This window comes from Miniopterus schreibersii (genome assembly GCF_964146895.1).
Source record: "Miniopterus schreibersii genome assembly, chromosome: 2".
Taxonomy (NCBI): Eukaryota; Metazoa; Chordata; class Mammalia; order Chiroptera; family Miniopteridae; genus Miniopterus; species Miniopterus schreibersii.
In genome coordinates this window covers 137,475,987-137,489,003 of record NC_138102.1, presented here as the reverse complement: position 1 = coordinate 137,489,003, position 13,017 = coordinate 137,475,987, and the positions used below count along the sequence as shown (strand labels likewise).

The 13,017-nt window shown below is 44.4% G+C and overlaps 2 protein-coding genes across 2 annotated transcripts in view; both read right to left on the bottom strand.

Moving 5' to 3' along the window:
• SDR9C7 (short chain dehydrogenase/reductase family 9C member 7) overlaps positions 1-4,217 on the bottom strand; it is a gene marked incomplete at its 5' end in the record, with an annotated part of 20,815 nt that extends 16,598 nt beyond the window's left edge. The window contains one exon of the mRNA XM_081128362.1: positions 4,122-4,217. Coding sequence (XP_080984488.1) covers positions 4,122-4,136 — 15 coding nt within the window. The remainder of the gene's footprint in view (positions 1-4,121) is intronic.
• Positions 4,122-13,017, bottom strand: RDH16 (retinol dehydrogenase 16). The gene is made up of 4 exons (XM_081128364.1): positions 12,560-13,017; positions 7,192-7,450; positions 5,708-5,871; positions 4,122-5,149 (listed from the first exon to the last, which is right to left on the bottom strand). The coding sequence occupies exons 1-4, from the start codon at positions 12,870-12,872 to the stop codon at positions 4,932-4,934; spliced, it is 954 nt and encodes a 317-aa protein (XP_080984490.1). The 5' UTR covers positions 12,873-13,017; the 3' UTR covers positions 4,122-4,931.

Here is a 13,017-nt window from a genome sequence, read left to right as displayed (position 1 = left end):
TTGAAAAGGATGACTTGGGACTGCCCCAACACAGGCCTGGGCCTAGCCTACAACCTCATAGGTCTTTCTGTTGACCTCTTGTTAAGGCAGTGCTCCCTTAGGCTCAAACTCCTAACATCACAAAATTCAGGCCATGGATGAAGGCTTAGAGTGCTGCAGAACCATAGAGAAGGCTCTTTTCTTGGGGTTGGGAATGCCACCTACTCTCAGATGACAGGCTTCCCTGCTAAGTTGGCACCTGAGGCTGATGGATCAGCCATGTGGTTGCCCTCCACATCTCTGCTTCTGTCCACAGGTATCTTCAGTGGAGAGAGGCCTTCACCTTCTCCATGCCATTTCCATCCTGTGGTTGGGGGAGACTGGCCAGAGCCCAGGCACACTCTGAGGAGGTAAAAAGAGGCAGAAAAGATGGAGCTGATGTTCACTCCTTCCCAAAAGTGTGAATTCAGGGCCATGAGGCTCAGAGCCTTGAGAAGCTGCTCAAGGAACAGGGCACATATTGTGTGCTATTGGGTCCCTGCTCCTCATTCTCAAAACGTAGTTCTTTCCTCCTAATATAATCAGAGTCCCAGGAGAAGCCTGGGTCAGAGGTAAGGAGGCGGGTAAGCTACATGACCCTAGAGACTGGAGTGCTTCCTCCCTCCACCCTCTTTCCCTCCCCATAAAGCATCAACCCTCATATAGCACCCCAACTAGACCTTCCATGTACCCTAGTCTTGGTTACACGGCCTTGGAAGGACTTGGGCAGCTCCAGTAGACCACAGCACCCACGAGGAAATTGTGCAAGTAACTCACAAGGAGGTATGTGAGCTTGGCTTCCCAGCCAGGTGAGTATCAAGTGCACTCATTACCAAGGATAAATTCAACTTGCATTTTTTCAAAAAGATTTTTACTTATTTTGATGTCTGTTCAAAATAAGAAAAGATCCTTACATACTCCCCCACCCCTCCTCTACAGTTCATGGCTCTAATTTGGGAAGAAAATTTCAAAGAACTCCCTCTCTGGCTTCAGTTTCCTCTTCAACATAATGAAGGCTTCACATGACACAGTGGTCCCCAGACCTAACAAACCTAAACCCTCTCTTTAGGTTACTAGTTGACCACACGGAATCGTGGGTATGAAGCTAAATATCCCCACTGCGTGGGTGAGTCAGCCAGGAGGATGAACCTGAGACTGTAGGAGGCTTTAATGATGAAACCAGGCTTCCAGAAATTGGGTTTGCTTATCTCCCCATGTTCCACAGTTCACTCACTAGACATCAGGAATTTCTCTCCATAGATCTCCTTGACCTTTGGGCTGGCCCGATCCCATGCCTCCTTGAAGCCCTAAGAAAACATCTCAGGGTTGCTCATTGGTTTCAAAGTAATTGGGCTTGATTTTCAAGGATCCCCTGAAACCCCAAAGTGGGAGAGCTCCCTTCTGTAAGGCACACAGGCAGGGGGGGCAAGGATTTTAGAGGTCTTGGGAGACAAACAAAAACAATACAATCTTGGAGTAAGATAAGCTTGAAAGCTTGGGGAGTTGTGAAGTGTAGCAGACAGGGAGAGAAAACTCATAAAGATGAAACAGTCTCTGGGTAGAGTTGAAATATTTATCCATATATTTTACATATACAAAAATATTAGCTCTAAATCATACTTATTCTGTTGTAAAGCACTACTTAAATGCTATCTCCTCTTTCTCCTGACATTCTGTCAATCTCCAGAGTTTTCCCTTTTTACCTCCTCCATACTCCTCAGTCACCTTCCTCCCCTCTCCTGCTCTAGTCAACTCCCTGGCAATCTGTCCTCTAAGGAGTATCTCTCTGCCTGTGGTCTCAGTTTCTTCACATTCAGAGTCATCCTCTACCCTCCAGCCAGTGGGTTCTCTAGAGGCTGAGCTAACAAAGTAGCTCCCCTGATTTAATCTTTTCCATGGGGTTGTGCTGCCGCCAACAGCATGAAAGTTTGTAGCCTGTCAAGGGAGAGCCCACATCCCTTCATAAGCCCACCATGCCCACCTTTCCAGCATCCTTCCTGCCAGGCCAGGCCTCGTTGTTTATCCTTGGAGGACCCCACAGTATAGGCAGTCAATCATTATTCACCCTTACTTCCCACATCCAGATGACTTCCCACCTATTGTCGGGTTGCCAAGTTCAATTTTTCCATCCTTAACTCAGACCCCTCTCCATGACCCTCCCCTCATTCCACCGGCTACCACGCCACCATAGCTAACATGGTCACAATCATCATAAGTGATGGCCATACCATCTCTGTATCTCTTGTCCCTTTCTCGGCTGCCAGAGTTTTTAGGTCAGGGACCAAATCTTGTTATCCTCAGACATTAATTGTGCACTCACAGAAGTGCCCAGAAGTATCTGTAGAATTGAGTTAAATGCTTTTACCCCAGCTCAAGGATCCCCTGAAACTGAATATCATAGGGATTAAGGACATGGGCTCTGCGGCCAAGTTATCCTAGTTCCAATTCTGCTTCAGTCACTTTCCACCTGTGAGCCCTCCTCCAGGTCAGGGAGAAGATGAATCAAATTTTATAAACCTGAGGTCCATCCCAATCCTCAAAAGATAAAATGCACTTCCTTCTGAATGCCTAGCACAAAGCAAGAGAGAGGAATCTGGAAGAGCCTCTGAGGTTGTGTGAAACGAACTCCCTACAAAAGTCCTCCCCAGAAGCACAGAAGCAGGAGGACCGAGGGCCTTTGTACCAGTCCAGTATCTGAGGAGAGGCAGTAGCCCCCACCATACAAGGCTACACAACCCAAGATGCTGGAGACATTGACCATGCGGCCCCTCGCCTTTCTCACCAGGGACAGCAGACTCAGGGTCACCTCAATCACCCCCAATAGGTTCACATTGGGCATCTTTGTGAAGTCCTGTTTGGTCAGCCATCACTGGGTGCCGTGGGCACAGAGACGCCAGCGTTATTCACCAGGCCCCAAAGACCTGGGCAATGGGGTAAAAGAGCAACACTGTGCTATGACCCTGTAGTGAGGACACGTGTAGTTCCTATTCACATTCCAATTAAGTTTATTTTATTAAGTCAACAACAGTGTGATACATGGTATAAGGGAAAAGTTTAGGAGAGGAAATAGGAACATGGTGATTACAGGGTATCAGGGATTGAAAACACGTTTAGCAGGGACAATCCTTCTCATTTTTCTGCTCCTCGGTGCCTGGCACACACAGTAGGCAATAAGCCCATCTTTGTTAAGTGTATGGACAGAGTTTGAGATAATAGAGTAGTATTCAACAATATCTTATAGGAGAGAGATATAGACAGGTAGATACAGACAGGTATAAATGGGTAAGAGGCAGCAATGAAGGGAAAACTAGAGAAAAGGAAACAGGGAAGAAAGGGGAAAAAAAGGAAAAGAAAAAAACCATGAAGAGTTACTTTCCACACATTGCTTGGGAAAGACATACACTTGAAATCCCAGGGCTAGAGTAGAGACAGGCTGCGTTGGACGTCAAAAGACTAGCTTTGAAACAACCTGCATCAATCTCAAGGCACTATCTGCTCAGGGAGCCAAGTTCACCTTCTATGCTAGGAAATTCCAACGTTCACCCTGGGGTGAAGCCCAGGGCAGGCTTAGGGAAAAGGTGAGGAGGCCTCCTGCCACATCTAGGGTACACTGCACCCTTTACTCCAGGAAGTGTCACCGTCTCCTTTCACCCTCCCAAAGGCCACCCTGGCCCAGTCCCCCTAGTTCCCTAACCCACTCAGCTTTCAGGAAACCTCCGCGGCAGAGACGGGAGGGGGGCGGGGACACGGACGGACGACGACAGGCAACGAGGATTGGGGTACAGGCCCTCAGACCTCAAATCAGCAGGTGCTGGTGTTACTGGTGAAAATAAGTTCTTTTGCATTGTTTCAAATAGCACACCCGTGTGGAAGTTTAAACGTGACGGCAAGATTTTACTTGGTATTAAGAGAATTAATACACCCTCAGGGGACATAGAGGGCGGGCAGGCTCTATAAGCAACTGCCACAGGGCTCCTGTTAATCCTCCATATTTTCTTGGCTCAGGGTAAAGAGCAAGGTGCCATTCTAACCATCAAATCCAATTTTCTGATTCTTCCCGGGCTTGAGTCGGGCCCTCCTCCCAACCAATCCTTTTCCTGTACCTCCGGGGGTTCCATGGCCTCTATCCAATCCGAACACCTCCCAGTTTTCCCAGGCTAGGCTCTGCTCCTCTACGTCGTCACCCTGGCTCTCACTGCGCAAGTCCAAAAGGAAACACCGTACTCCCCGCCCCAGCGCTAGCTTGACTTTTATTGCGCATGTCCAAAAGTTATGTTATGTAATCTGGTTTCTACTGCGCATGTGCCCAGCGGAGGAATTTCCCCTTCCCCTTTCTCTTCCCCTCCCCCTTCCTGTGGGAATCCAGGCTGGGCGGGCGCCTCAGGGGAGATTTCCCAGCCTGCTCTGAGGATTAAGTCTCCTGGGTGGCAGTCCCCTGGAGTGTGTGAATGAATCTGTTTATGCTATAGCTTCCCAGCAAACTCAATGGAATGTTGTCCTGATATCTTCTTCAGCTTCCCAGTTTATTAAGCTTAATGCTTGATTCAACTTCCTAGTTTATTAAGCTTATTATTTGATTCCCTTTTGCTTCCTTCCTTATATTAATAACTAGCTAGTTATGATGATAACACGAGGTTTTCGGTGAGTTGGGGATGGTGAAGGGAGTGGGGGTTAACAGGGTTTGACCTTGGGAATATTGGAAACAGAACAAGATTCTGCAGTATTAGTCCCTGCCCTGCTCAGAAACCTTCCCTGACTTCAAAGAAATGCATATTCTTTGATTCAATTCTTTAATTTTACTTCAATAACATTACTTGAAAATGTGAACAAAATGCACCATACTTCTCTGTACAGGTGCATCCCCTCTCTCACACAGTACCCAGTTCTGCCTTACAATGCATCACAGTCTTGGGTCACACAGCCTTCGCAGGTGTTGGGGTAGTCCAGTGGTTGATGGCATCCACCAGGAAGGTGGGCATGTAGCTCATGGGAAGGTAGATGAGCTTGGCATCCCAGCCAGCTACGTATCGGGTGCGGGGATGGCAGGCAGTCAAAGCATGTTCCATGCAGTCTGTCATCAAGGATAGATCCTTCTCGCACTTTTTATCCAAAGATCCAATTAATTTCATGTCTGTCCAGAATGAGAAAGGATCAAGATAAGATGTCTTCCCATCTCCAACCACTCCCACATTAAGAGCAATTTGCAGAAATAGTTTCTAGAATTCCTGGCCCCCTACATTGAATCCACCCAAATTCCTTAGAGACTGCCTCCCTCCTACCCCAGGCACAACTGTGTCACTCTCATCCACCTCTGGCTTTATTCCTGGGAATATCTGGAACACATAAACTGAAGGTGTCCACAAATACTAGAAATCTAAGTGCCTGAAAGCCAGCTCCTCTAACACTAGCTAACCAGGAGTTCATGAGAGTCTTTTCTCTCTGGCTTTAGTTTCCTCCTTAACAAAATAAGTTCACATAAGACAGTGGTGCCAGGTCTAATAAGCCTGGGTCCTTTCGTTAGGTTACCAGTTGACCACATAGGGCCATGGAGATAGAACTAAAGGTCCCCTGTTCGTGGGTAACTCAGAGCACAGAGGTTGGACTGGAGACTGTAGGAGGTACTAATTATGAACCTAGGCTTCTGGAAAATGGTTTGCTTCTGTCTTCATGATTCACACAGCTCACTCACAGGATGCCAAAAACTTCTCCCCATAGGCCTCCTTGACCTCTGGACAGGTGTGATCCCACGACTCCTGTAAGCTCTTAGAAATCATCTCAGCACTGGTCATAAAAGTCTTGAAGTATCCGGGCTCAATGATAGACACTTTCACCCCAAATTTGGAGAGCTCCCTCCTGCAAGGCACACAGGCAGAGGGCAAAGACTTCAGAGGTCTTATAAAAGAAAACAACACCTGAAAAGATAAAAACCAATCCAATAAAACAGCAATATAAGATTGCAGGAGATTAAGTTCAAAAGTCTGGGGAGTTGTGAAGTACAGAAAACGGGAGGAGAAAGCTTATGATAGTATTGCCTCTCTACAGAGTTTGAGTATTTTTATAAGTATTTATATACATTTGCTTATAACTCTAAATCCTACCACTTATGCTGCAAAGCACCATTTAAATCATATCTCCTTGTATTTCTGTCATATGCAATCAAAAACTGAGCAGTGGCCTGGCTGGCATGACTCAGTGGTTGAGCATAGACCCATGAACCAGGAGGTCATGGTTCCATTCCCGGTCAGGGCACATGCCCAGGTTGTGGGTTCAAACTCCTGTAGAGGGCATGCAGGAGGCAGCTGATCAATGACTCTCTCTCATCATTGATGTTTCTCTCTCTCTCCCTCTCCCTTCTTCTCTCTGAAATCAATAAAAACATATTATTTATTTATTTTTTATTTTAAAAAAATATATCTTTATTGATTTCAGAGAGAGGAAAGGAGGTTGGAGAGAGAGAGAGAGAAACATCAATGATAAGAGAGTCATTGATCAGCTGCCTAGCCCGCAACCCGAGCATGTGCCCTGACCGGGAATAGAACCCCGATCTCCTGGATCCTAGGTCGATGCTCAACCGCTGAGCCACGCCCGGCAGGGCAAAACATATTTTTTTAAAAAACAACCAAACAAAAACTGAACTGTGCTTATTTTATCTTTCCCATGCTCCTCAAGCCCCTCCCTCTTCTCTCCCACCCAGGTCAACCTCCAGGCCATCTGTCCTCTAAGGAGCATGTCTCTGCCTGCAATCTCAGCTCCCTCACATCACAGCCATCCTCAGCCCTGTAGCCAGTGGAGTCTCTACTGCTGAGGTGATAAAGAAGCTCCTCTGAATAAAGTGCTTCCCTGGGGCTTCACTGCCAACAGGGCTCCGGAACCCAATTATCCCAGCAGTTATGTACATGAATGGGCTGCACAGCTGAATAGTATTGGTTCCCATTCTGCCTCAGATACTTTCTGACTGTGGGCAGGAACAGGTTGAATCAATTCTATTGCCCCAAGGCCCATCTCAACCCTAGAAAATAAAAATGTGCTTCCCAATGAATGCCTGGCACAAAGCAAGAGAGAAGGATCTGGAAGGAAGAACCTCTGAGGCTGTGTTGAAATCAACCCTTTGGAAAAGGTTCCCCCCCAAGAACAGAAGCAGAACTAAGGGAGGGCCTCTGTCCTGTCCAATACCTGAGGGAGTCCGAGAAGGCCTCAACACCATACTTGGAGATGCAGTAGCCGCCACCAAGCAAGGATAAACGACCCAAGATGCTGGAGACGTTGACCACGCGGCCCCTCGCCTTCCTCACCAGGGACAGCAGACTCAGGGTCACCTCAATCACCCCCAACAGGTTCACACTGAGAATCTTCATGAAGTCCTGTTTGGTCAGCCACTCATTGGGTGCCGTGGGCACAGAGACGCCAGCATTATTCACCAGGCCCCAGAGACCTGGGCACACAGAAGGGAGAGATTTGATGAGGCAAGACTGATTTTACGGAAATCTAGTGAGTCCACAGTATGGCTCACAGAGAGCCATGTTTGAGTTTTCCCACAGCAATTCTGTCCTGATGAGGGAAAGAGACACAGACAGAGAGAGGATGAAGAATGAAGAGGAAGAAAGGAAGAAAACCACTTTTATAAATGACAAGATTAAAGATGGTGAACTTTGGTTGGGTAAAACAGACCAGAAATCTCAGGTGTGGAGTAATGTGGAGAATAGGATTGGGATTGACCTCAGGAACTGGGCTTGGACACACACTGTGGTAATATGGAACAATGTTCCTGCAGGAAGCTCTGAGAATTCCAAGGGCAGGCTTCAAGGGAGACCCAAGGCTGCCTCTCCCCCACTCAAGCATGGACTTCACTCTCAGCCCCAGACAGTACCACCCTTTCCTCCCACCTACACAGTAAGCCACTCTCCTCCCACCCCCTGGATGACCATTTACCCAGCTTCATGGAAACCTCTCTGCAAGAGCAATGATAGTCCTGAGGATGGAAAAATTTACCAACCACCACCGTCAGGGCAACAGGAGCAGGGATTAGGAGGACACAGGGCAAGGGCTGGCAGTGGGAATCTGGAAATACTGACCCCAAGAGCTGAGTCTCTGGCTTGCTCAGATACACCCTGCCCTTATAGGAGTCACATTCTCACACCACATATATTCCTTCTAAGAACTGAATCAATGCACATAGTTATAGAGACTTGGGTAAAAAAAAAAAAAGTTTCCCAAGATATCATTTATGTTGACTATGATGAATAAAAAATAGGAAACAATTTTATATCATACCATAAGATACTGCTATTGTAAATAATGTTACTCAGAAAGAAAGAATATTCTCTATTATTAAAAATGAAGGTTTTTGTTTTCCTTAAAATCAGAAACAAGACAAGGATGATCTCTTTCACCACTTCTCTTCAACACAGTTTTGGAAGTCCTAGCCACAGCAATCAGACAAGAAAAGAAATAAAAAGGCATCCAATTGGAAAGGGTACATAGGAGATGATATTATACAGATAAAACTTCAAAGAGTCCACAAACAAACTATTAGAACTGATAAATGAATTCAGTAAAAGTAGCGTGATAAAAAACTAATATTCAGAAATCAGTTGCATGAAAACATTTTTTTAAATCCTCACCTGAGGGTATGTTTATTGATTTGAGAAAGAAGAAAGGAGAAAGAGAGAGAGAAAAGCATAAATGTGTGAGAGAAACATCTATCAGTTACCTCCCGTATGCATCCCGACCGGGGATCTAACCCACAACCTAGGTATGTGCCCTGACAGGGAATTAACCTGGCAACCTTTTGGTGCATGGAACGACACTCCATCCAACTGAGCCACCCGGCCAGGGCCTGGTTGCGTTTTTTAAAAATATGCTTTTATTGCTTTCAGAGAGAGAAAAAGAGAGGGAGAAAGAGATAAGAAACACTGATGAGAGAAACATTGATTGGCTGCCTCCTGCATGCCCCATACTGGGGATCAAGCCTGCAACCCAAGCATGTGCCCCAACAGGGAATCGAACCAGCAACCTCTTGGTGCACAGGATGATGCTCGACCACTGAGTCACACCGGCTTGGCTCAGTTGCATTTTTATATGCCAATAACGACCCATAAGAAAGTGAAATTAAGAAAGCAATCCCATTTAAAATCTCATTAAAAAACAAACAAACCTATGAATAAATTTAACCAAAGAGGTCAAAGACCTGTACTCAGAAAACAATAGGACGTTGAAGAAAGACATTGAAGAAGATACAAATAAATAGAAGCGTGTACTATGCTGATGGATAGAAAGAAGTAACCTTGTTAAAATGTCCATACTTCCCTAGTCAGTTTGGCTCAGTGGTGAGTGTTGGCCCATGGACTGAAGGGTCCTGGGTTAGATTCCGGCCAAGGGCATATACCTTGGTTGCAGGCTCGATCCCCAGCCCCCCGTTGGGGCATGTGCTGGAGACAACCAATTGATGTTTCTCTCTCTCTCGTCACACCCCCCCCCCCCCCCCCGCCTTCCACTCTCTCTGAAAAGCAATGGAAAAAGTATCCTCCGGTGAGGATAAAAAAAAAAATGTCCATACTACTAAAATCAATCTATAAATTCAATGCAATCCCTATCAAAATACCATTGGCATTTTTCACAGAACTGGAAATAATAATCCTAAAATTTATATGGAACCACAAAAGACCCTGACTAGCCAAAGCAATCTTGAGAAAGAATAACAAATTTGGAAGTATCATGCTATCTCATATCAAACATTACTACAAGGCTATAGTAATCAAAAGAGCAAGGTAGCTGTCAGAAGAAAGGGGACTGAAGGTTGGGTGAGATGGGTGAAGAGATTAAGCAAAGAAAAAAAAGAAAGACTCATGGACACAGATAACAGTATGATGATTGCCAGAGGGAAGGGAGACTGAGGGAGGTAAAAGAGGGTAAAGAGGGGATAATTGGTGATGGAAGGAGACTTGACTTGGGGTGGTAAACACACAATACAATATACAAATGATGTATTGCAGAATTGTATACTTGAAATTTATATAATTTTATTAACCAATATCACCCCAACAAATTCAATAAAAAACCAATAACACATGGTAATGACATAAAAACAAACACATAGATCAATGGAACAGAATAGAGAGCCCAGATTTAAACACACACTTACCTGGTCAATTAATCTATGACAAAGGAGGCAAAAATATGCAAAGGGATAAAAACAGTCTCTTCAATAAGTGGTGTTGGGAAATCTGAACAGACACGTGCTAACAAATGAAACTACACCACTTACTTACACCCAATACAAGAATAAACTCAAAATTAATTAAAAACTTATATGTAAGACTCAAAACCATAAAGCTCCTAGAAGAAAAACATAGACAGTAAACTCTTTGACATTGTTCTTTGCAATATTTTTTGGATATGTCTCCTCAGACAAGGGAAACAAAAGAAAAAAGTAAACAAATGGCAAATCAAATTAAAAAGGTTTTACACAGCAAAAGAAACCATCAACAGAACAAAAGGACAACCTACTGAATGGGAGAAGATACCAATGACATATCCAGTAAGGGGTTAATATCCAAAATATATAAGGAATTCCTACATCTTAACACCAAAAAGACAAACAATCTGGTTAAAAATGAGCAGAGAATCTGATAGATATTTATCCAAAGAGGATATACAGGTGGCTAATAGACATATGAAAATATGGTCAACATCACTAATGATCAGAAAAATGCAAAGTAAAACCACAATGAAATATCACCTCACATCCATCAGAATGGCTATAAAAAATCAACAAACAACAAATGTTGGTGAGGAAGTGGAGAAAAGGGAACCATTGTGCAAGGTTGGTGAGATTGCAACTTGGTGTACCCACTATGAAAAACAGTATGGAGTTTCCTCAAAAAATTAAAAATAGAACTACCATATGACCCAGCAATCCCACTGATAGATATTTCTCCAAAGAAATCCAAACCACTAATTTGAAAAGATGTATGCATCCTTATGTTCATTGCAGCATTATTTACAGTAACCAAGGTATGAGAGCAACCTAAGTGTCCATCAGTAGACGACTGGATAAAGAAGTAGTACATATATACAACAAAATCTTACTCAGCCATATAAAAGAATAAAATCTTACCATTTTAGCAACATGGATGGACCTAGAGGGGAATAAGTCAGATAAGACAAATACCATATGATTTCACTTATATGTGGAATCTAAATGAACAAGCAAAACAGAAACTAACTCATAGATACAGAAAATAAACTGCTGGATGGTTGCCAGGTGGGAGGGGAGTGGGAGCTTGGGTAAAAGAGTTGAAAGGATTAAGAAGTAGAAATGGCATTTACAAAATAGTCACGGAGAGCAAAGTTCAGCATGGAGAATAGGTCAATAATATTGTAATAACTACATATAGTACTAGGTGGGTACTAAATTTATTGGGAGATCACTTCATAAGTCATGTAAATGGCTAACCACTATGCTGTACACCTGAAATTAATATAATATTAAATGTCAACTGTAATTGAAAAATTAAAAAATTTTTTAATTAATGTTTTTGAAGAAATTTCATTATGTTGTATAATTGTTCATCTTCTATTAATGCAAAGAATAGAATACAAACTATGGGCAAAATATAATACCCTTGATGTCAAAATGTTAACAGCACTTATCTCTAGGTTGTGAGATTGTGGATGAGCTTTCTCTATCCCTGTGCTTTCTGTATTTTCCACATTGACTATGTTTTACATTTCTACTTAGATAAATGAAATCGGTGTGTGTGTGTTTTCTTTCCCCTTAACATGACAGGCACAATTGTAGTAAAAGAAAGAGAGAGAGAGACGTCCTAGCCAGTGGTTAGAGCGTTAGCCTACAGACTGAAGGGTCTGGAGTTTGATTTCGCCCCAGGCCACTTGCCTCTGTTGTAGGCTGCATCCCCAGCCCCTGGTCGTGGAGTGTTCAGGAGGCAACCAATCATTTGGCTCTCTCACATTAATGTTTCTCTCCCTCTCCATTCCACTTCCTCTGAAAAGCAATGGAAAAAAGATCCTCAGGTAAGGACACGCATTAGATTTCTGACCTTCCTTTCTAACACTCCTAAAATCTGGGTTGTCGCCTGAAATTGGGTAATATTAACTCCCTGGTGAGATGATTATGTGTTACCAACAAGAATGTGTTAATGTGTTGAATAGGAAAGAAAAGGAGCCAGGGCTCCAGTGCTACCCCCCAGCCACCCATTTAAGCCTCAGGCTAGTGCCCCTTTTCCAGCTCTCCTCCAGAAAGTGGGCCCTGATCTCCCCAGGGCACTCAGCATCTAGAAATCTAGAACCTTAGACAGGAATTCTGCAAGGATGAGTTCTCATCAGCACAAACTGTCCCCAAACTACAGAGTGGGGTTGGGGACAGTAGAAAGAGAAGTGGCTCAGCTGGTAAGCTGGGTGAGGTAAAGAAAGCTAGTATGATTTCAAGTCCTAGAAAACACATTGGGAATCTTCCCCATGTAGCAAAGAGTCCTCTATTCACAAAGAGAGAAGAAACAGACTTGAGAAATATGTGGGTTACCTCTGTCCCCTGTGCGCTCCTTTATCCAGTGGGTGGCTGCAGCAATGTTCTCTGTCTTGGTGACATCCAGGATGATGGTCTCCAGCCTATCTGATGTCTTGGCCTTCAGCTGCTTGGCTCCCTTCTCTGTCAGACATGCAGCCAACACTCTCAAGCCTCGTAGGTCCAGCTGCCTGGCCAACTGGTTCCCAAAGCCAGAGTCACAGCCCGTGATGAAGACATACTTGTCTTGGAGGTGGCTCACTACCTGTCTCTCCCGGTACCAGCGCAGAAGGTAATACAGGCCCACGAGGACTGCCAGGTACAGCCACATGGCTTTGCAGGGGACAGGCGGCAGGAAAGGGTGAAACGAGAATGTAGTCAATGTTCAGTCTTAATACCTAAAAAAAAACAGGATAAGAGTTAGCACACCACCTTCCATGCTCTCTGGCATGGGTGTGTCCAAACCTTCTGAATAC

Coding starts and splice junctions, on each gene's coding strand:
- RDH16 (XM_081128364.1), bottom strand. CDS start 12,872: ATGTGGCTGTACCTGGCAGTCCTCGTGGGCCTGTATTACCTTCTGCGC. Junction 7,451..12,559: donor GGAGCGCACAGGGGACAGAG/GTAACCCACATA, acceptor CTGTGTGCCCAG/GTCTCTGGGGCCTGGTGAAT. Junction 5,150..5,707: donor GGAGAAGTTTTTGGCATCCT/GTGAGTGAGCTG, acceptor CATTCTGGACAG/ACATGAAATTAATTGGATCT.